Raw genomic sequence first — 20,686 nt, forward strand, 5'->3', positions numbered from 1 at the left:
CATTGCAGCACATGTGGGAATTGCAGAGAGGCTGTGTGACATCACAGCTCATCTGGGCACTGCTACAGTGCTCTGTGACATCACATCACCTCTGGACGCTGCAACAGTGCTCCATGACATCACAGCACATGTGGGTACTGCATCCAGGCTGTGTGACATCATAGAATCCTAGAATGGTAGGGGTTGGAACGGACCATTAGAGATCATCTAGACCTCCAGAATCAAGTTCACGTAGATCAGGTCGCACAGGAACGTGTCCAGGCTTATGCTGAAGTCCTCCAAGGAAGGAGACTCCAAAAACCCTGTGGGCAGCCTGTTCCAGTGCTCCGTCTTCCTCTTCCGCGGACGTTTGACATCACAGCACAACTGAACACTGCAACAGTGCTCTGTGACATCACAGGACGTGTGGGCACTGTAACAGTGCTCTGTGACATCACAGCACAGGTGCGCACTGCAACAGGAGTGTGTAATACAACAGCCCGTCTGGGCTTTGCAGCGGGGCTGTGTGACATGACAGCACTTTTGGGCACTGTAGCAGTGCTCTAAGACTTCACATCATATCTGGGCTCTGAAACGGGTTTCTGTGGCATCACAGCAGACGTTGTCACTGCAACAGTGCTCTGTGACATCACAGCACAACTAGGTACTGCAACACAGCTGTGTGACATTGCAGGAGATGTGGGCATTGCAGAGGATGTGCTGTGTGTATTGCATCACAGCACATCTGGGCACCACTACACTGCTCTGTGACATCATTGCTTATCTAGGCACTGGAATGGGGCTCTGTGACATCACATCACATCCGGACACTGCGGCAGTATTCTGTGACATCACATCACCTTTGGGCACAGCAACAGTGCTGTGTGACATCACAGGACGTCTGGGCACTGTAGCAGTGCTCTAAGGCTTCACATCATATCTGGGCACTGAAACGGGACTCTCTGACATCACAGCACATCTGGGCACTGCAACAGTGCTCTATAACATCTTATCTCAACTGCACACTGCTACAGTGCTCTGTGACATTACAAGACATCTGAGCACTCAATCACTGCTGTGATATATAACAGCATCACTAGGCACTGGCACGGTGCTCTGTGACATCACAGCACATCTGGGAAAGGCAGCAGTGCTCTGTGACATCACAGAACATGTGCACAGTGCAACAGGACTGTGTAACACAACAGCACATCTGGGCTTTGCAGCAGGACTGTGTGACCTTACAGCACATCTGGGCACTCCAATAGTGCTCTGTGACATCACAGGACGTCTGGGCACTGGACACACACTGCTCTGAGACTTCACATAGTATCTGGGCACTGAAACGAGACTCTGTCATCACAGCAGACGTGGGCACTGCAACAGTGCTCTGAAACATCCTATCACAAGGGGACATTGCTACAGTGCCTGTGAGATCACAGCACAAGTGGGAACTGCAGTGGTACTCTGTGACATCACAGCACATCTGGGCAGTGCTACACTGCTCCGTGACATCATAGCACATCTGGGCCCTGCAACAGGGCCGTGTGACATCACAGCACATCTGGGCATGACAAGGGGGTGTGTGAAATCAGAGAACATCTAGGCACTACAACAGGACTGTGTGGCACAGCAGTACATGTGGGCATTGCAGAGGATGTGCGGTGTGCGTCGCATCACAGCACATCTGGCAGTGCTACACTGCTCCGTGACATCATAGCATATCTAGGCACTGGAACGGGGCTGTAGGACATCACAGAAAATCTGGGCACTGCAACAAGAGTGTTTGACACCACATCACATCCAGACACTGCCGTGGGGTTCTGCGACGTCCTAGTACTAGGCAGTGCAACAGTGCTCTGTGACATCACAGCACATCTGGGAAAGGCAACAGTACTCTGTGCCATCATAAGACGTGTGCACTGCAATAGGACTATGTAACGCAACAGCACATCTGGGCTTTGCAGCAGGGCTGTGTGATTTGACAGCACATCTGGGCACTGCAATAGTGCTCTGTGACATCACAGGATGTCTGGACACTGGACACACAGTGCTCTGAGATTTCACATAGGATCTGGGCACTGAAATGAGACTCTGTGACATCATAGCAGACGAGGGCATGGCAACAGTTCTCTATAACATCACATCACCTCTGGATGCCTCAACAGTGCTCTGTGACATCACAGCACATCTGGGTACTGCATCCAGACTGTGTGACATCATAGAATCCTAGAGTGGTAGGGGTTGGAAGGGACCATTAGAGATCATCTAGAGCAACCCCCTCCCCCAGAATTCAGTTCACCTAGATCAGGTCGCACAAGAACGTGTCCAGGCTTGTGCTGAAATCCTCCAAGGAAGGAGACTCCACAAGCCCTCTGGGCAGCCTGTTCTGCAGGGTTTCTTTTTCTTTGTGCAGGGGTTCTTCTTTGTTGCGTGAAACGGGAGTGACCAGACACCAATCTGATGTGCATCAGCTCCAATTTATTGTCACATCATCATCACTTCTATACCTTTTCCAAATGCTGTGTACGTGCCACAATTCATGGCAAATAGTTAATACTAAGCATCACGTGCTATGCATAAGGCCTCAAAGTTTCATTTTTGTAACAACTTAAACACCAACCTCACTGTGTTTAAACACCATCCTTATTGTGCATAAAACATCAGCCTTATTGTGTCTAAAATATCATCCCATCTGTTCGGCCTTCAGTTAGTTTTCTCTCACACTATGGTTATGCTTACCTTACATTTAGTTACCTTTATATTATTGTTAGTTACATATGTTACAATTTATTAGTCAAGTACAAGCAATCATACAATGCTAAATTGAATGCTATATTCAGTCTTCTACCAATGCTTAGTTTAATGTCCTGTCCTATCTTCTTGCTTTGACCTTGTTTCTGTTACAATCTGCTGTTTCGGTTTTCCCCTTGCTCAAGCTTGCTATCACATAGACATTCCTTTCTGGCCTTTTTTGCTGTAGAAGGCAATTCAAAGACAAACTACAAACGTTCTCTATTTCTAACTGACTCCATAACATTCATTATAGCCCAGGTCCCAACAGTTACCTTAGCTGTTACCTTAACTACAAGACCCTGGTAAATGTATTTGTTAGGTTACCTTGGCTGTTACCTTAGTTGAAACTAAAACAAAGGGACTAATATCTGCATAATAAAGAAGTGCCTGCTAATCTGCATTCCTGTGTAGATAAGCTGCAGATCCCTCAACACCCCTGTACTCTATCAGTCAGCACTGTGCCACCTTTGCAACTGCTTTCCTGTGGGAGCTATCTCCAATCCCACTCACTTGGACTGCTCAGCTCCCATTGAAAAAATACATGCTGCCAGTAGAAATTACGCCACTGCGTCTGTGCACTACAAGAAAGCAGGAAGGCAGACCCCAGCTACAGTGGTACGTAGGTCCCTTTGTAATCTATCAGCCAGCGCTGTGTCAGATTTGCACCTGCTTTCCTGTGGGAGCTATCTTCAGTCCCAGGCACTTGGCCTGCTCAGCTCCCATTGAAAAAATACAGACTGCCTGTAAAAGTTACACCACTTCGTATGGGCACTACAAGAAAGCAGGAAGGCAGACCCCAGCTACAGTAGTAAGTAGGTCCCCATGCAGTCTATCAGCCAGCACGGTGTCACATTTGCAGCTGCTTCCCTGTGGGAGTTATCTCCAATGCCGAACACTAGGACTGCTCAGCTCCCATTGAAAAAATACATGCTGTCGGTAGAAGTTAGAATACTGAGTCTTGGAGCTACAAGAAAGCAGGAAGGAAGACTCCACCTACAGTGGTATGTAGGTCCCATTGTGGTCTATCAGCTTGCACTGTGCCACCTTTGAAGCTGCTTTCCTGTGGGAGTTATCTCCAATCCCACGCTCTGGCCTCGTTTTCTCCCTTTGAAAATACAGGCTGCCGGTAGATGTTACGCCTCTGCCTCTGGGAGCTACAAGAAACAGGTACGCAGACCCCACCGACAGTAGTACATAGATCCCCATGTAGCCTAACAACCAACACTGTGCCACCTTTTCAGCTGCCTTCCTGTGGGAGCTATCTCCAATCGTGGTCACTTGACCTGCTCAGCTCCCAGTGTATAAATAAAAGTTGCCAGTAGAATTTACACCTCTGCGTTGTGGAGCAACAAAAAAGCAGCAACGCAGACCACACCTACAGTGGTACGTTGTTCCCCATGAAACCTATTAGTCAGCACCATGCAACCTTTGCAGCTGCTTTCTTGTGGGAGCTCTCTGCAATCCCGCGCTCTCTGCCTGCTCAGCTCCCGTTTGAAATACAGTATGGTGGTAGAAGTTATATCACGGCGTCTGGGAAGTAAAGTAAGTACGCCTACCCCACCTACAGTGGTACGTAGGTCCCTGTGTAGCCTATCAGTCAGGACTGTGCAACCTTTGCAGCTCTTTCCTGTGCAGAAAATGAGGGAGAATGGACATGGATCTCAGGGTATAATGTTAGGTCTGTTGGGGCAAGGCAGCCTGAGCTCTAGTTATATGAATTTAATGCACAATCAAGACCAGAGTCAGAGCCATGGTTAAAGCAGTTGCTGTCATGTAGACAGCAGGCCGCTTTCTCTTCCTTCAAGGTCGGGCTGTTTTCAGCTAACGAGGTAACAGCCCAAGGTGGAAAACAACTACGAGGGAAAAACAAGATGGGAAAATGTGAGGGAGCTTGCTTATCGCAGAAACCGCAAGTAGGATGAGCATAAGAATGTAATCTATTAGCTGCTGTTGCTGAGCTAGCTTTGAAGCTGCTGTGTATATAAGTTAGAGCCTGCTCTCAATGAAGAAGAAGATTTCTGCTATCACTCACATTGAGTAGGACTGATTTCTTCCCACCCAGCTGAGAATCGGACCCTGGGTTGATCGCCACATGAAGTAGGCTTGGAGCTGGTTGTTCAGGCTTCGAACCTGGGTTTCAGACTTCAAGTCTGGTTCATTTTTCAGGCTTCGACCCTGGGTTTTTCAGGCCAAGAGCCGAAAAATTCGCGGCACTCCCTGAACTTATACCATTGAGTATGGGAGCTACAAGAAAGCAGGAATGCAGACCTCAACTACAGTGATAAAGAGGTCCCCATGCAGTGTATCTGCCAGCACTGTGTCACATTTGCAGCTGCTTTCCTGTGGGAGCTATCTTCAATACCACACTCTTTTTCACCTCATCTCCCATTGAAAAAATACATGTTGTCGGTTAAGTTATAGACTTATAGAGGGTGAGAGGCGCCAGTATAAACCAGTACAGACCAGTACGGGCCTGGTGGGGCTCCCAGTAACTCCCAGTTACCCCCAAACCACCTCCCAGTCCCTTCCAGTAGCTCCAAGTCTCTCCCAGTAACCCAGAACCCCCTCTCTGTAGCTTCCAGTAACCCCAAAGCCCTTCCCAGTAGCTCCAAGGAGCCCCCAGTCAACCCAAAACCCCCTCCCAGTAACTCCCAGTGACTCCCAGTAGCTCCCAGTAACACCCAGTGACCCAAAACCCCTCTCCCAGTAGCTCCCAGTAACTCCCAGTGACCCCAAACCCCCTCTCAGTGATTCCCAGTAGCTCCCAGTGACTCCCAGTGACCCCAAACCTCCTCCCAGTGACTCCCAGTGACCCCCAAACCCTCTCCCAGTCCCTCCCAGTAGCTTCCAGTGGCTTCCAGTGACGCCAACCCCCTCCCAGTCCCTCCCAGTAGCTCCCAGTGACCCACAAACCCACTCCCAGTCCCTCCCAGTTGCTCCCAGTAACTCCCAGTGACCCACAAACCCCCTCCCAGTGACTCCCAGTGACTCTCAGTGATTCCAATCCCCCTCCCAGTGACTCCCAGTAGCTCCCAGTAACTCCCAGTGACCCCAACCCCCCCCAAACCACCCCAACCCTCTTCCCAGTCCCTCCCAGTAACTCCCAGTGCCCTCCCAGTACAAACCATACCATCAAGTGCCCCAAAACCACCCCAAATCCCCCTTAAACCACCCCAAACCCCCCCCAAACCACCCCAAACCCACCCCAATCCCCCTTCCCAGTCCCTCCCAGTAACTCCCAGTGCCCTCCCAGTACAAACCAGTACTGTCAAGTGCCCCAAAAACACTCCAAATCCCCCTTAAACCACCCCAAAACCACCCCAAACCACCCCAACCCCCTTCCCAGTCCCTCCCAGTAAGTTCCAGTGGCCTCCCAGTTTCTCCCAGTGACCTGTACGTCCCCCCCCCCGCCCCGGGACACGACGGAAGACGGGCGAAGGTTCAACTTCAAGGTGACGTCGTGGAACGTGGACGGTCTCAGGGCCTGGGTGAAGAAAGGAGGCCTGGAGGTGGGTTAAACTGGGCTGAAACTGGACCAGACTGGGGCGCCCCAGAGAAATGGGGCTGGAAAGGACTCAAAAAGGGGGGATTTTGACCCAAAAATGGGGTGAAAAAGGTTCAAAATGGCGGCTGAAATGAGGGAAAATAGGGCAAAATGGAGCCAAAATGAGGCCAAAATGGGCCAAAATGAGCCCAAAATGGGTAAAAATGAGCCCAAAATGAAGCTAAAAATGGGTCTTGAAGTGGTTGAGAAGTTGGTTCAAAGGAAGGGAATGAAAATGGGCCAAAAATGAGGGATTTTGACCCAAAAATGGGGTGAAAAAGGCTCAAAATGGACCGGAAATGAGGTAAAATTGGGCAAAATGGAGCCAAAATGAGGCCAAAATGGGTCAAAATGAGCCCAAAATGGAGCTGAAAATGGGTCTTGAAGTGGTTGAGAAGTTGGTTCAAAGGAAGGGAATGAAAATGGGCCAAAAATGAGGGATTTTGACCCAAAAATGGGGTGAAAAAGGCTCAAAATGGCAGCTGAAATGGGCCTGAAATGAGGTAAAATTGGGCAAAATGAGGCCAAAATCGGTCAAAATGGGTCAAAATGATCCCAAAATGGAGCTGAAAATGGGTCTTGAAGTGGTTGAGAAGTTGGTTCAAAGGAAGGGAATGAAAATGGGCCAAAAATGAGGGATTTTGACCCAAAAATGGGGTGAAAAAGGCTCAAAATAGGCCCAAAATCGGCCTGAAATGAGGTAAAATTGGGCAAAATGAGGCTAAAATGGGTGACTCAAAAATCACTCAAAATGACTCAAAATGACCCAGAAAATCCTCTTAAACACAGATTCAAAGAAATTACTCAAAAAATGACCCAAAAGTGCCTCAGAATGACCCAAAAATGCCTCAGAATGACCCACAAAGAGACACAAAATGGTGCCAGAAATGGATGCAAAAACGGCTTTAAAAAACACTTAAAAGTGACTCAAAATCACTCAAAATGACCCAAAATGACCCAAAAACATCTCTTAAACACAGATTCAAAGAAATTACTCAAAAAATGACCCAAAAGTGCCTCAGAATGACCCAAAAATGCCTCAAAAACCCAACACAAAACGGTGCCAGAAATGGATGCAAAAAGGGCTTTAAAAACCACATAAAGTGACTCAAAATCACTCAAAATGACCCAAAATGACCCAAAAAAACTCTTAAACACAGGTCCAAAGAAATGACTCAAAAACTGACCCAAAAGTGCCTCTGAACGACCCAAAAATGCCTCAGAAACTCCCCACAAAGAGACACAAAATGAAGCCAGAAATGGATGAAAAAGGCCCTAAAAAACCACATAAAGTGACTCAAAATCACTCAAAAAGACCCAAAATGACCCAAAAAACCCTCTTAAACACAGATCCAAAGAAATGACTCAGAAAATGACCCAAAAGTGCCTCAGAACGACCCAAAAATGCCTCAAAACCCCCCCATGAAATGGCACCCGCCAAGAGACTCAACATGGCGCCTGAAACGGGATCAAAGCGGCCCCGAAACCGCCTCAAACCGCCCCAAAACCTCCCTTTCCCCCACCCCCAGTGGGTCCAGGCCGATGCCCCCGAAGTCCTTTGCCTCCAGGAGACCAAATGTGGGGCCGAGTCGGTGCCAGAGGAGCTGCGGAGCCTCGGGGCCTTCCCTCACCAGCACAGCCCCAGTGACCGGCCCAGCTACAGCGGCGTGGGGCTGCTCAGCAGGACCAAACCCCTGGCTGTCACCTATGGCATGGGTGAGTAGCCAAAGCTGGGGCGCTGCTGGCCGTTTCCAGGCCCTGGGTGGCCGCCACAGGCTCGCGGGAGACATTTTGAGGACTTCAGTGGCCATTTGGGGGTCTCAGGAGCCATTTTGAGGCCTTAAGTGGCCATTTGGGGCCTTAAGTGGCCATTTTGAGGCCTTAAGTGGCCATTTGGGGCCTTCAGTGGCCAATTTCTGGCCTTAAGTGGCCATTTAGGGCTCTCAGGAGCCATTTTGAGGCCTTAAGTGGCCATTTGGGGCTCTTAATGGCCACCAGAAGCTCTCAGGGGCCATTTTGAGGCCTTAAGTGCCATTTGGGGCCTTAAGTGGCCATTTGGGGCCCTTTAGGAGCCAGTTTTAGGCCTTAAGTGGCCATTTTGAGGCCTTAAGTGGCCATTTGGGGCCCTCAGGAGCCATTAAAGCCACGAAAGTGACGTTTTAGGCCTCTAAAGCCTCTTTTTAGGCCTCTAAAGTGACTCTTTAGGCCAGTAAAATGACTTTTTGGGCCAAAAAGTGACTTTTTGGGCCTCTAAATTGACTTTTTGGCCAGTAAAGTGACTTTTTAGGCCTCTAAAGTCCATTTTTGAGCCTCTAAAGCCCCTTTTTGACCTCTAAAGTGACTTTTTAGGCCTCTAAAGCCCCTTTTTGGGCAATAAAATGACTTTTTGAGCCATTAAAGTGACTCTTTAGACCTCTAAACCCTCTTTTTAGCTACTAAAGTGTCTTTTTAGGCCTCTAAAGTGACTTTTGGGACACTACAGTGACTTTTTGGCTACAAAAGGGACTTTTTAGGCCTCTAGAGCCCCTTTTTGGCTACTAAAGTGACTTTTGGGACACTACAGTGACTTTTTGGCTACAAAAGGGACTTTTTAGGCCTCTAGAGCCCCTTTTTGGCCACTAAAGTGGCTTTTTGGACCACTAAAGTGACTTTTTGGGCCTCTAAAATGACTTTTTGGCTACTAAAATGACTTTTTAGGCCTCTAAAGTCCATTTTTGTGCCGCTCAAGTGAATTTTTGACCTCTAAAGTGACTTTTTAGGCCTCTAAAGCCCCTTTTTGACCTCTAAAGTGACTTTTTAGGCCTCTAAAGTGACTTTTTGGGCCTCTAAAGGGACTTTTAGCCACTAAAGTGACTTTTTGGGCCTCTCAAGCCCCTTTTTGACCTCTAAAGTGACTTTTTGGGCCTCTCAAGCCCCTTTTTAGGCCTCTAAATGTCTTTTTAGGCCATTAAAGTCCCTTTTGGCTACGAAAGTGACTTTTTAGACCTCTAAACCCTCTTTTTGAGCTGCTAAAGCCCCTTTTTGACCTCTAAAGCCCCTTTTTGGGCCCCTAAAGTGACTTTTTTCGCCACTAAAGGACCTTTTTGGCTACTAAAGTGACTTTTTGAGCCACTAAAGTGCCTTTTTAGGCCATCAAAGTTGATTTTTGAGGACTAAAGTGACTTTTTGGGCCTCTAGAGCCCCTTTTTGGGCCCCTAAAGTCCCTTTTTATCCCCGTCTGTGTGTCCCCTTGCCAGGTGACCCCGAGCTGGACGCCGAGGGCCACGTGCTGATGGCCGAGTTCCCTGCCCTGCGCGTCGTCTGCGTCTACGTGCCCAACTCCGGGCGAGGCCTGGGCCAACTGAGCTTCCGGCAGGCCTGGGACGAGCGCTTCCGCTCCTTCGTGTCCCAGCTGGACCAGTCCAAACCAGTCGCCATCTGCGGCGACCTCAACGTCGCCCACCAGCCCTTGGACCTGAGGAACCCGTCGGGGAACAAGAGGAGCCCCGGGTTCACACGGGAGGAGAGGGAGGCGTTCGGGGAGCTGCTGGGGGCCGGCTTCCTCGACAGCTTCCGGGTGTTTAACCCCTCGCTGCCCAACGCCTTCACCTTCTGGACCTACCTGAGCAGGGCCAGGGCGAGGAACGTGGGCTGGAGGTTGGATTACTGCCTGTGGTCCCAGAGCGGCAGGAAGGATCTGTGCGACAGCAGGATCGAGCAGCAGGCCCAGGGCAGCGACCACTGTCCCGTGGGGATCTACCTGGCGCTGGAGGGGGCAGGCTGAGGGGCAAAAATGGGGCGGGAATGGGGCAAAAATGGGTCAAAATGGAGGGAAATGGGGGGAAATGGGGCAGAAATGGGGGGACATGGGATGGAAATGGGGAAGAAATGGGGCAAAATGGGGTGGAAATGGGGCAGAAATGGGGAAAAATGGGGGGAAATGGCTCAAAAATGGCTGAAAATGGGGGGAAATGGGTCAAAAATAGCTGAAAGTGGGATAAAATTGGAGGATAATGGAATAAATGGGTCAAAAATGGGTCAAAATGGGTAAAAAATGGGGGAAAATGGAATAAATGGGGTCAAAAATGGGTCAAAAATGGGGGGAAATGGGTCGAAATGGGTCAAAAACGGGTCAAAAATGGCTGAAAGTGGGATAAAATTGGAGGATAATGCAATAAATGGGTCAAAAATGGGTCAAAAATGGGTCAAAATGGGTCAAAAATGGCTGAAAGTGGGATAAAATTGGGGGATAATGGAATAAATGGGGTCAAAATGGGTCAAAAATGGCTGAAAGTGGGATAAAACTGGGGGACAATGAGATAAATGGGGTCAAAAGGGGTGAAAGGTGTGTGAGAGGTGAGTGCGGACAGCGTGTCCCGCCGTAAGCGAGGTCAGGGCCAGGAACGTGGGCTGGAGGCTGGGGAAATGGGTCGAAAATGGGGGGAAATGGGGCAAAAATGGGACAAAAATGGGTCAAAATGGGGGGAAATGGGGCAAAAATGCATCAAAAATGGGGGGAAATGGCTGAAAATGGGGGGGAATGGGTCAAAATTTGGGGGAAAACTGGGGGAAATGGGGCAAAAATGGGTCAAAATGGGGGGAAATGGGTCTAAAATGGGTCAAAATGGCTGAAAATGAGAAATGGGTCAAAAATGGAGGGAAATGGGTCAAAAATGGGTCAAAATGGGGGGAAATGGGTCAAAAATGGGGGAAATGGGGCAAAAATGGGGCAAAAATGGCTGAAAATGGGGGGAAATGGGTCGAAATGGGTCAAAAATGGCTGAAAATGAGATAAAATTGGAGGATAATGCAATAAATGGGGTTAAAATGGGTCAAAAATGGGTGAAAAATGGGTGAAAAATGGGGGAAATGGGTCGAAATGGGTAAAAAATGGCTGAAAGTGGGATAAAATTGGAGGATAATGCAATAAATGGGTAAAAAATGGGTCAAAATGGGTAAAAAATGGCTGAAAGTGGGATAAAATTGGGGGTTAATGGAATAAATGGGGTAAAAAATGGGTCAAAATGGGTCAAAACTGTCTGAAAATGGGATAAAATTGGGGGATAATGGAATAAATGGGTAAAAAATGGGTCAAAACTGGCTGAAAGTGGGATAAAAAACCAAAACCCCTTCCCAGTCCCTCCCAGTTCCCTTCAATTTGTCCCAATCCCCTCCCAATTGATCCCAGTTCATCCCAGTCCCCTCCCAGTTCCCTCCCAGTTCATCCCAGTTGCTCCCAGTTCCCTCCAGTTCCCTCCCAGTTCATCCCAGTTGCTCCCAGTTCCCTCCAGTTCCCCTCAGTTCCCTCCCAGTTCATCCCAGTTCCCTCCCAGTGCCCTCTCAGCTCATTCCAGTTGCTCCCAGTTCCCTCCCAGTTCCTCCCCAGTTCATCCCAGTTCCTTCCCAGTTGCTCCCAGCCCCCTCAGTCCCCCCAGCTCATCCCAGTTGCTCCCAGTTCCCTCCCAGTTGCTCCCAGTTCCCTCTCAGTGCCCTCCCAGCTCATCCCAGTTGCTCCCAGTTCCCTCCCAGTTGCTCCCAGTTCCCTCTCAGTGCCCTCCCAGCTCATCCCAGTTGCTCCCAGTTCCCTCCCAGTTGCTCCCAGTTCCCTCTCAGTGCCCTCCCAGCTCATCCCAGTTGCTCCCAGTTCCCTCCCAGTTGCTCCCAGTCCCTCCCAGTTGCTCCCAGTCCCTCCCAGTGCCCTCTCAGCTCATCCCAGTTGCTCCCAGTTCCCTCTCAGTGCCCTCCCAATTCGTCCCAGTTCCCTCCCAGTCCCTCCCAGCTCATCCCCGTCCCTCCCCAGTTCCCTCCCCAGTTCATCCCAGTTCCCTCCCATTCCCCCCCGCCCCCCAGCCACCGCTCCGCCTCTCAGCCAATCATCTCTCTTTAGTCCCGTTGCCGGGCAGACTCCACTCCCATAGCAACCAATCAGTGCTCGGCGCCCTCCTCTCTCCGTCCAATCAGCGCCCGTGGCCACGGTCAGGAGCAGGAGCCGCTCCCAGTTGCCTCCCAGTTGCCTCCCAGTGCCAAAGGTCAGAGTCTGGGTAGGCCGCACATCCATTCTGAGGGGAAAAGTGGGGGTTTGGGGCAATTTGGGGGGATAAAATGTGCTTTTGTGGCAATTCTGAGGGGAAAAGTGGGGTTTTGGAGGAGTTTTGAGGTGAAAAGTGAGGTTTTGGGGCAATTTTGGGGGATAAAATGAGGGTTTGGGGCAATTCTGATGGGAAAAGTGGGGTTTTGGTGGAGTTTTGAGGTGAAAAGTGAGGTTTTGGAGCAATTCTGAGGGGAAAAGTGGAATTTTGGAGGAGTTTTGAGGGGAAAGGTGGGGGTTTCGGGTATTTCTGAGGGGAAAAGTGGAGTTTTGAGGGGAAATGTGAGGTTTTGGGGCAATTTGGGGGGATAAAATGAGGTTTTGGGGTATTTCTGAGGGATAAAATGAGGGTTTGTGGCAATTCTGAGGGGAAAAGTGGGGTTTTGGTGGAGTTTTGATGGGAAAAGTGGGGTTTTGGGGTATTTCTGAGGGGAAAAGTGTGATTTGGGTAAAGTTTTGAGTGGAAAAGTGAGGTTTTGGGCTATTTCTGAGGGATAAAATGAGGTTTTGGGCAATCTGAGGGGATAAAATGAGGGTTTGGGACAATTCTGAGGGGAAAAGTGTGATTTGGGTGAAGTTTTGGGAGTTAAAGTGAGCTTTTGGGCTCTTTCTGAGGGATAAAATGAGGTTTTGGGGCAATTCTGAGAGGAAATGTGGGGTTTTGAGGGGAAAAGTGAGGTTTTGAGGCAATTTTGGGGGATAAAATGAGGATTTGGGGCAATTCTGAGGGGAAAAGTAGGGTTTGGGTGGAGTTTTGAGGTGAAAAGTGGGGTTTTGAGGCATTTCCGAGAGGAAAAAGTGAGGTTTTGGTGCAACTTGGTGTGTAAGAGTTCCAGTTTGGTGGGGTTTCGATGCAAGAGTCTCCCCAGTCCATCCCAGTTGACACACTGGAGCGGCGGCTTTTATTGAGTGGCGGAAGGATCCGCAGGGAAAGGGGCCAAACCTCGTTGGCGGAGGGATCCCATTGGGGCACATTTAGATCCAGCTCTGGGGGAGAAGGATCCTCCAAAGCCCCTCCCAGTAGCTCCCAGTAACCCCCAAACCCCCTCCCAGTAACTACCAGTAACCCCCAAACTCCCTCCCAGTAACTCCCAGTAGCTCCCAGTTACCCCAAACTCCCTCCCAGTAGCCCCCAGTTACCCCAAACCCCCTCCCAGTAACTCCCAGTAGCCCCCAAAGCCCCTCTCAGTAGCTCCTAGTTACCCCAAACCCCCTCCCAGTAACTCCCAGTAGCCCCCAAAGCCCCTCTCAGTAGCTCCTAGTTACCCCAAACCCCCTCCCAGTAACTCCCAGTGACCCCAAACCCCTCCCAGTAAATCCCAGTAACCTCAAACCTCTTCCCAGTAGCTCCCAGTAAGCTCCAGACCCCTTCCCACTAATTCCCAGTACCTCCCAGTAACTCTCAGTTACCCCCAAACCCCCTCCCAGTAGCTCCCAGTAACCCCCAAACACCCTCCAGTGACTCCCAGTAACCCCCAAACCCCTCCAAGTCCCTCCCAGTGACTTCCAGTAACTCCCAGTTACCCCCAAACACCCTCCAGTGACTCCCAGTAACTCCCAGTAACCCCCAACGCCCTCTCAGTCTCTCCCAGTAACCCCCAAATAACCTCCAGTGACTCCCAGTAACCCCCAAACCCCCTCCCAGTCGCTCCCAGTCCCTCCCAGTAACCCCAAACCCCCTCCCAGTAACCCCAAACCCCCTCCCAGTAACCCTCAAACACCCTCCAAGTCGCTCCCAGTAACCCCCAAACACCCTCGCAGTCGCTCCCAGTCCCTCCCAGTAACCCCCAAACCCCCTATCAGTGACTCCCAGTAACCCCAAACTCCCTCCCAGTCGCTCCCAGTCCCTCGCACTAACCCCCAACCCCCCTCCCAGTAACTCCCAGTGCCCCTCCCGTCTAGATCCGGCCGTCGGACGTTGGGCGGAAGGATCCGATCGCCTAAGCGGCGGCGGAAGGACCCGAGAGGTGACGGAAACACCCGAGGGGGGGACGGAAGGAGCCGAAGCGCCGCCGGGTTCGGTTCGGGCGGTCCCTCCGTTACCGGGGAAGGGGCGGGTCAAGGGCTCCCGGGTGCTCCCCCGACGCTGCCGCGGGACAGGGTTCGGCTCCGGCCCCGTTCGCCTTCGGCCGAGCTGGAACTGGCGACCGAAGCGGTTCGGGACCGGGACAAGCGAGTCATGGTGGACGCGGGCACTGCCGGGAGGGGAGACATCGCGCTTTAACCCCGCCCACCGCCCCCGCCTCGGCCAATCGGCGCGCGTCTGTCCGCGCCTCAGCCAATCAGATGGCGTGCGTCACAGAGGGGCGCGGCTTGGGCGTGGCCACCCCTTCTGTCAGGCCACGCCCACGCCGTAAGCCACCCCCCCACATTCCCCCCCCCTTTACCTGGGTGAGTTGGGGTTGGCCGCCCCCGTCTGCCATCTGAGGGGGCAAAGGGGGCACTGGGAGTTACTGGGAGGGACTGGGAAGGGGGGGGGTTTGGGGTGACTGGGAGTTACTGGGAGGGGGTTTGGGGGTTACTGGAAAGGACTGGGAGGAGCTGGGAGGGGGTTTGGGGTTACTGGGAAGGACTGGGAGGAGCTGGGAGGGGGTTTGGGATATACTGGGACGGGCTGGGAGGGACTGGGAGAGGGTTCGGGCTCACTGGGAGGGACTGGGAGGAGGTGGGAGAGGTTTTGGGGGCACTGGGAGGAGCTGGGAGGGGAGCTGGGGGTGACTGGGAGCTACTGGGAGTTACTGGGAGTCACTGGGAGACACTGGAGGGGGTTGGGGGTAACTGGGAGTCACTGGGACTCACTGAGAGATACTGGGAGGGGGTTTGGGGGTCACTGGGAGTTACTGGGAGTCACTTGGAATGGATTTTGGGTAACTGGGAGTTACTGGGAGGGGGTTTGGGGGTTACTGGGAGTCACTGGGACAGGTTTGGGGGTCACTGGGAGGCACTGGGAGTGCCTGGGGTCAGAGGTCAAAGGTCACCTTGAGGAAGGAAGTTTGGGTCGGGTCGAGCTTGACAATACACTCCACCTGGGGGGGGGAGGGGCAAAGGGGAGAGGGCGGGGCTTAACGGGGTAATGGAGGGGTCACAGCGTGTGGCCACGCCCCCCACCCCCCAACGCCACCCAAAACTCACCACGGTGTCCTCGTCAGGGGAGTTCTCACCGACCACCAAAAGCACGGGGCAGCTAGAGGGGTCAGGAGGTCACCACGGGGTCACGGGGTAAACGGGGGGTCACGGGGTCACAGCGGGGTCACAGGGAAATCACAGGGTCAGGGGGATGTCGTGGGGTCACGTAAGGCCATGGGGCAAGGAGGGGTGAAAGGGGCAAAAGGAGGTCATGAGGGCTCACAGAGGGGTCATGGAGGGGTCACCGGGAGGTCACGGGGTCATCGCAGGGTCACAGGATCAAGGGGAGGTCGTGGGGTCATGTAGGGTCATGGGGCAATGGGGGGTTATGAGGGCGTCACACAATAAGGAGGGGTCACAGAGTAATCATGTGCGTTGATTGAAGGGTCATGGGGTCACGGTGGGGTCACGGAGGGGTCACAGGGTCAGGGAGAGGTCATGGGGTCACATAGGGTCATAGGGCAAAGAGGGCAAGGGGGGTCATAGGGAATGTGTGGGGTCACAGGAGTCGTGGGGGGGTCATGAGGGGTCACAAAAAGGTCATGGGGTCATGGAGGGGTCATGGGGTCACAGAGGGAAAAGGAGGGTCATGGAGGGGTCATCGGGGTCACTAAGGGATCCTGGATGAGTCATGGGGGTCACAGAGAGTAAGAGGGGTCATGAAGGGTCATGGGTCATGGAGGGGTCAAGGGGGGTCCTGGGGTCACCGGGGGTCACAAGGGGGTCACAGGAGGAGTCAGAGGTCAGGGGTGACTCACTGCAGGCTGCTGGCGCCACTGCGCTGCAGCCTCAGATCCCCGCGGCTGGGAAGGGGTTAAACACACCTGGCCTCTCCACAGCTCCCATACGCTGTGGTGTAAGTTAAGAGGGGGCATGTGTTATTTGAAAGGGAGCTGAGCAGTCCAAGTGAGTGGGTATGAAGATAGCTCCCACAGGAAAGCAGCTGCCAATGTGACACCGTGCTGGCTGCTAGACTGCATGGGGACCTACTTACTACTGTAGCTGGGGTCTGCCTTCCTGCTTTCTTGTAGCTCCCATACTCAGTGGTATAACTGAAAAAATAACATGTTGTGGGTTAAGTTATATCACCGCACATGATTACTCTGTGACCCCTCCTTATTGTGTGATGCCCTCATAACCCCCCATTGCCCCATGACCCTACATGACCCCACGACCTCCCCTTGATCCTGTGACCCTGCGATGACCCCATGACCTCCTGGTGACCCCTCCATGACCCCTCTGTGAGCCCTCATGACCTCCTTTTACCCCTTTCACCCCTCCTTGCCCCATGGCCTTACGTGACCCCACGACATCCCCCTGACCCTGTGACCTCCCTGTGACCCCACCATGACCCCGTGACCTCCCGTTTACCCCGTGACCCCGTGGTGACCCCCTGACCCCTCTAGCTGCCCCGTGGTTTTGGTGGTCGGTGAGAACTCCCCTGACGAGGACACCGTGGTGAGTTTTGGGTGGCGTTGGGGGGTGGGGGGCGTGGCCACACGCTGTGACCCCTCCATTACCCCATTAGGCCCCGCCCTCTCCCCTTTGCCCCTCCCCCCCAGGTGGAGTGTATTGTCAAGCTCGACCCGACCCAAACTTCCTTCCTCAAGGTGACCTTTGACCTCTGACCCCAGGCACTCCCAGTGCCTCCCAGTGACCCCCAAACCTGTCCCAGTGACTCCCAGTGACCCCCAAACCCCCTCCCAGTATCTCTCAGTGAGTCCCAGTAACTCCCAGTTACCCCCAACCTCCTCCAGTGTCTCCCAGTAACTCCCAGTAGCTCCCAGTCACCCTCAGCTCCCCTCCCAGCTCCTCCCAGTGACCCCAAAACCTCTCCCACCTCCTCCCAGTCCCTCCCAGTGAGCCCGAACCCTCTCCCAGTCCCTCCCAGCCCGTCCCAGTATATCCCAAACCCCCTCCCAGCTCCTCCCAGTCCTTCCCAGTAACCCCAAACCCCCTCCCAGCTCCTCCCAGTCCTTCCCAGTAACCCCCAAACCCCCTCCCAGCTCCTCCCAGTCACCCCCAACCCCCCCTTCCCAGTCCCTCCCAGTAACTCCCAGTGCCCCCTTTGCCCTCCCCAGATGGCAGACGGGGGCGGCCAACCCCAACTCACCCAGGTAAAGGGGGGGGAATGTGGGGGGGGTGGCTTACGGCGTGGGCGTGGCCTGACAGAGAAGGGGGAGCGGCCACGCCCAAGCCGCGCTCCTGTGACGTCACGTGACCACGCCCCCTCCCCTCTTGCAGCCAGCCAAGCTGACCGAGGCCTTCAAGTACTTTGTGCAGGGGATGGGCTACAGTGACTGGCTAATGAGCTAATTAGCGGCCTTAATTAGCGCGATTAACGAAGGGCTCGTTAAGGAGGGGGTTGGGGGCACTTCATTCACCAGAATCACCGCGGAGCTAATTAACGGTGGGGGGGAGTGTTCGGAGCCTAACGACCTTCCCCCGCGCCTTAATTAACCCTTTAATTAGCGATTAATTAAGTCGCACCCCCCCGTTCCTGGGTTGAATGGAACGGTGCAGCGGCTGGGCGGGGCCAAGCTCCGCGGTGCCTCGCCATCTGATTGGCTGAGGCGCGGACAGACGCGCGCCGATTGGCCGAGGCGGGGGCGGTGGGCGGGGTTAAAGCGCGGTGTCTCCCCTCCCGGCAGTGGCCGCGTCCACCATGACTCGCTTGTCCCGGTCCCGAACCGCTTCGGTCGCCAGTTCCGGCTCGGCCGAAGGCGAACGGGGCCGGAGCCGAACCGTGTCCCGCGGCAGCGTCGGGGGAGCACCCGGGAGCCCTTGATCCGCCCCTTCCCCGGTAACGGAGGGACCGCCCGAACCGAACCCGGCGGCGCTTCGGCTCCTTCCGTCCCCTCTCGGGTGTTTCCGTCCCCTCTCGGGCGTTTCCGTCACCTCTCGGGTCCTTCCGCTGCCGCTTAGGCGATCGGATCCTTCCGCCCAACGTCCGACGGCCGGATCTAGACGGGAGGGGCACTGGGAGTTACTGGGAGGGGGGTTGGGGGTAACTGCGAGTCACTGATAGGGGGTTTGGGAGGGACCGGGAGCGACTGGGAGGGGGTTTGGGGGTTACTGGGAGTCACTGGGAGGGGGTTTGAGGTTACTGGGAGCGACTGGGAGGGGGTTTGGGGTTACTGGGAGCGACTGGGAGGGGGTTTGGGGGTTACTGGGAGTTAGTGGATGTCACTGGGAGGGACTTGGAGGGGTTTGGGGGTTACTGGGAGTCACTGGAGGGTGTTTGGGGGTTACTGGGAGCTACTGGGAGGGGGTTTGGGGGTAACTGGGAGTTACTGGAAGTCACTGGGAGGGACTTGGAGGGGTTTGGGGGTTACTGGGAGTCACTGGAGGGTGTTTGGGGGTTACTGGGAGCTACTGGGAGGGGGTTTGGGGGTAACTGAGAGTTACTGGGAGGTACTGGGAATTAGTGGGAAGGGGTCTGGAGCTTACTGGGAGCTACTGGGAAGAGGTTTGAGGTTACTGGGATTCACTGGGAGGGGTTTGGGGTCACTGGGAGTTACTGGGAGGGGGTTTGGGGTAACTGGGAGCTACTGGGAGGGGCTTTGGGGGCTACTGGGAGTTACTTGGAGGGGGTTTGAGGTAACTGGGGGCTACTAGGAGGGAGTTTGGGGTAACTGGGAGCTACTGGGAGTTACTGGGAGGGGCTTTGGGGGCTACTGGTAGTTACTGGGAGGGGGTTTGCGGTAACTGGGGGCTACTGGGAGGGAGTTTGGGGTAACTGGGAGCTACTGGGAGTTACTGGGAGGGGGTTTGGGGGTTACTGGTAGTTACTGGGAGGGGCTTTGGGGGCTACTGGGAGTTACTGGGAGGGGGTTTGCGGTAACTGGGGGCTACTGGGAGGGAGTTTGGGGTAACTGGGAGCTACTGGGAGTTACTGGGAGGGGGTTTGGGGGTTACTGGTAGTTACTGGGAGGGGGTTTGGGGGTTACTGGGAGCTACTGGGGCTTTGGAAGACCCTTCTCCCCCAGAGCCGGATCTAGATGTGCCCCAATGGGATCCCTCCGCCAATGAGGTTTGGCCCCTTTCCCCGCGGATCCTTCCGCCGCTCAATAAAAGCCGCCGCTCCAGTGTGTCAACTGGGTTGAACTGGGATGGACTAGGGAGACTCTTGCATCCAAACCCCACCAAACTGGAACTCTTACACACCAAGTTGCACCAAAACCTCACTTTTTCCTCTCGGAAATGCCTCAAAACCCCACTTTTCACCTCAAAACTCCACCCAAACCCCACTTTTCCCCTCAGAATTGCCCCAAAACCACATTTTATCCCCCAAAATTGCCCCAAAACCTCACTTTTCTCCTCAAAACCCCACGTTTCCTATCAGAATTGCCCCCAAACCTCATTTTATCTCTCAGAAATAGCCCAAAACCTCACTTTTCCACTCAAAACTTTACCCAAATCACACTTTTCCCCTCAGAAATACCCCAAAACCCCCCTTTTCCCCTCAAAACTCCACCGAAACCCCACTTTTCCCATCAGAATTGCCCCAAACCCTCATTTTATGCCTCAGAAATACCCCAAAACCTCACTTTTGCCCTCAAAATGTCACTCAAATCACACTTTTCCCCTCAGAAATACCCCAAAACCCCAGTTTTCCCCTCAGAAATACCCCAAATCCTCACTTTTCACCTCAAAACTCCACCAAAACCCCACTTTTCCCCTCAGAATTGCCACAAACCCTCATTTTATCCCTCAGAAATACCCCAAAACCTCATTTTATCCCCCCAAATTGCCCCAAAACCTCACATTTCCCCTCAAAACCCCACTTTTCCCCTCAGAAACACCCCAAACCCCCACTTTTCCCCTCAAAACTCCTCCAAAACCCCACTTTTCCCCTCAGAATTGCCCCAAAACCTCACTTTTCACCTCAAAACTCCTCCAAAACCCCACTTTTCCCCTCAGAATTGCCCCAAAACCTCACTTTTCACCTCAAAACTCCTCCAAAAGCCCACTTTTCCCCTCAGAATTGCCACAAAAGCTCATTTTATCCCCCCAAATTGCCCCAAACCCCCACTTTTCCCCTCAGAATGGATGTGCAGCCTACCCAGACTCTGACCTTTGGCACTGGGAGGCAACTGGGAGGGAACTGGGAGGCAACTGGGAGCGGCTCCTGCTCCAGAGCGCGGCCACGGGCGCTGATTGGACGGAGAGAG

The 20,686-nt window shown here is 53.2% G+C and overlaps 1 protein-coding gene across 1 annotated transcript; it reads left to right on the forward strand.

Annotated features, from left to right (window-relative positions):
* The first annotated feature begins 4,278 nt into the window (after positions 1-4,278).
* Positions 4,279-10,082, forward strand: LOC133629468 (DNA-(apurinic or apyrimidinic site) endonuclease-like). The gene is made up of 4 exons (XM_062020097.1): positions 4,279-4,317; positions 6,153-6,284; positions 7,849-8,035; positions 9,556-10,082. Exons 1-4 carry the CDS (start codon positions 4,279-4,281, stop codon positions 10,080-10,082), a joined length of 885 nt encoding a protein of 294 aa, XP_061876081.1.
* Positions 10,083-20,686: the final 10,604 nt, after the last annotated feature.

The sequence above is a fragment of the Colius striatus genome, unplaced genomic scaffold (genome assembly GCF_028858725.1).
Source record: "Colius striatus isolate bColStr4 unplaced genomic scaffold, bColStr4.1.hap1 scaffold_46, whole genome shotgun sequence".
In the NCBI taxonomy this organism is placed as follows: Eukaryota; Metazoa; Chordata; class Aves; order Coliiformes; family Coliidae; genus Colius; species Colius striatus.

Bases quoted from the DNA above. Each gene is read 5' to 3' on its own strand.
- LOC133629468 (XM_062020097.1), top strand. From the start codon at position 4,279: ATGGTGGTAGAAGTTATATCACGGCGTCTGGGAAGTAAA. The intron at 6,285-7,848 runs GTGGGTTAAACT...CCCCACCCCCAG, and splicing joins TGAAGAAAGGAGGCCTGGAG to TGGGTCCAGGCCGATGCCCC. The intron at 8,036-9,555 runs GTGAGTAGCCAA...TCCCCTTGCCAG, and splicing joins GGCTGTCACCTATGGCATGG to GTGACCCCGAGCTGGACGCC.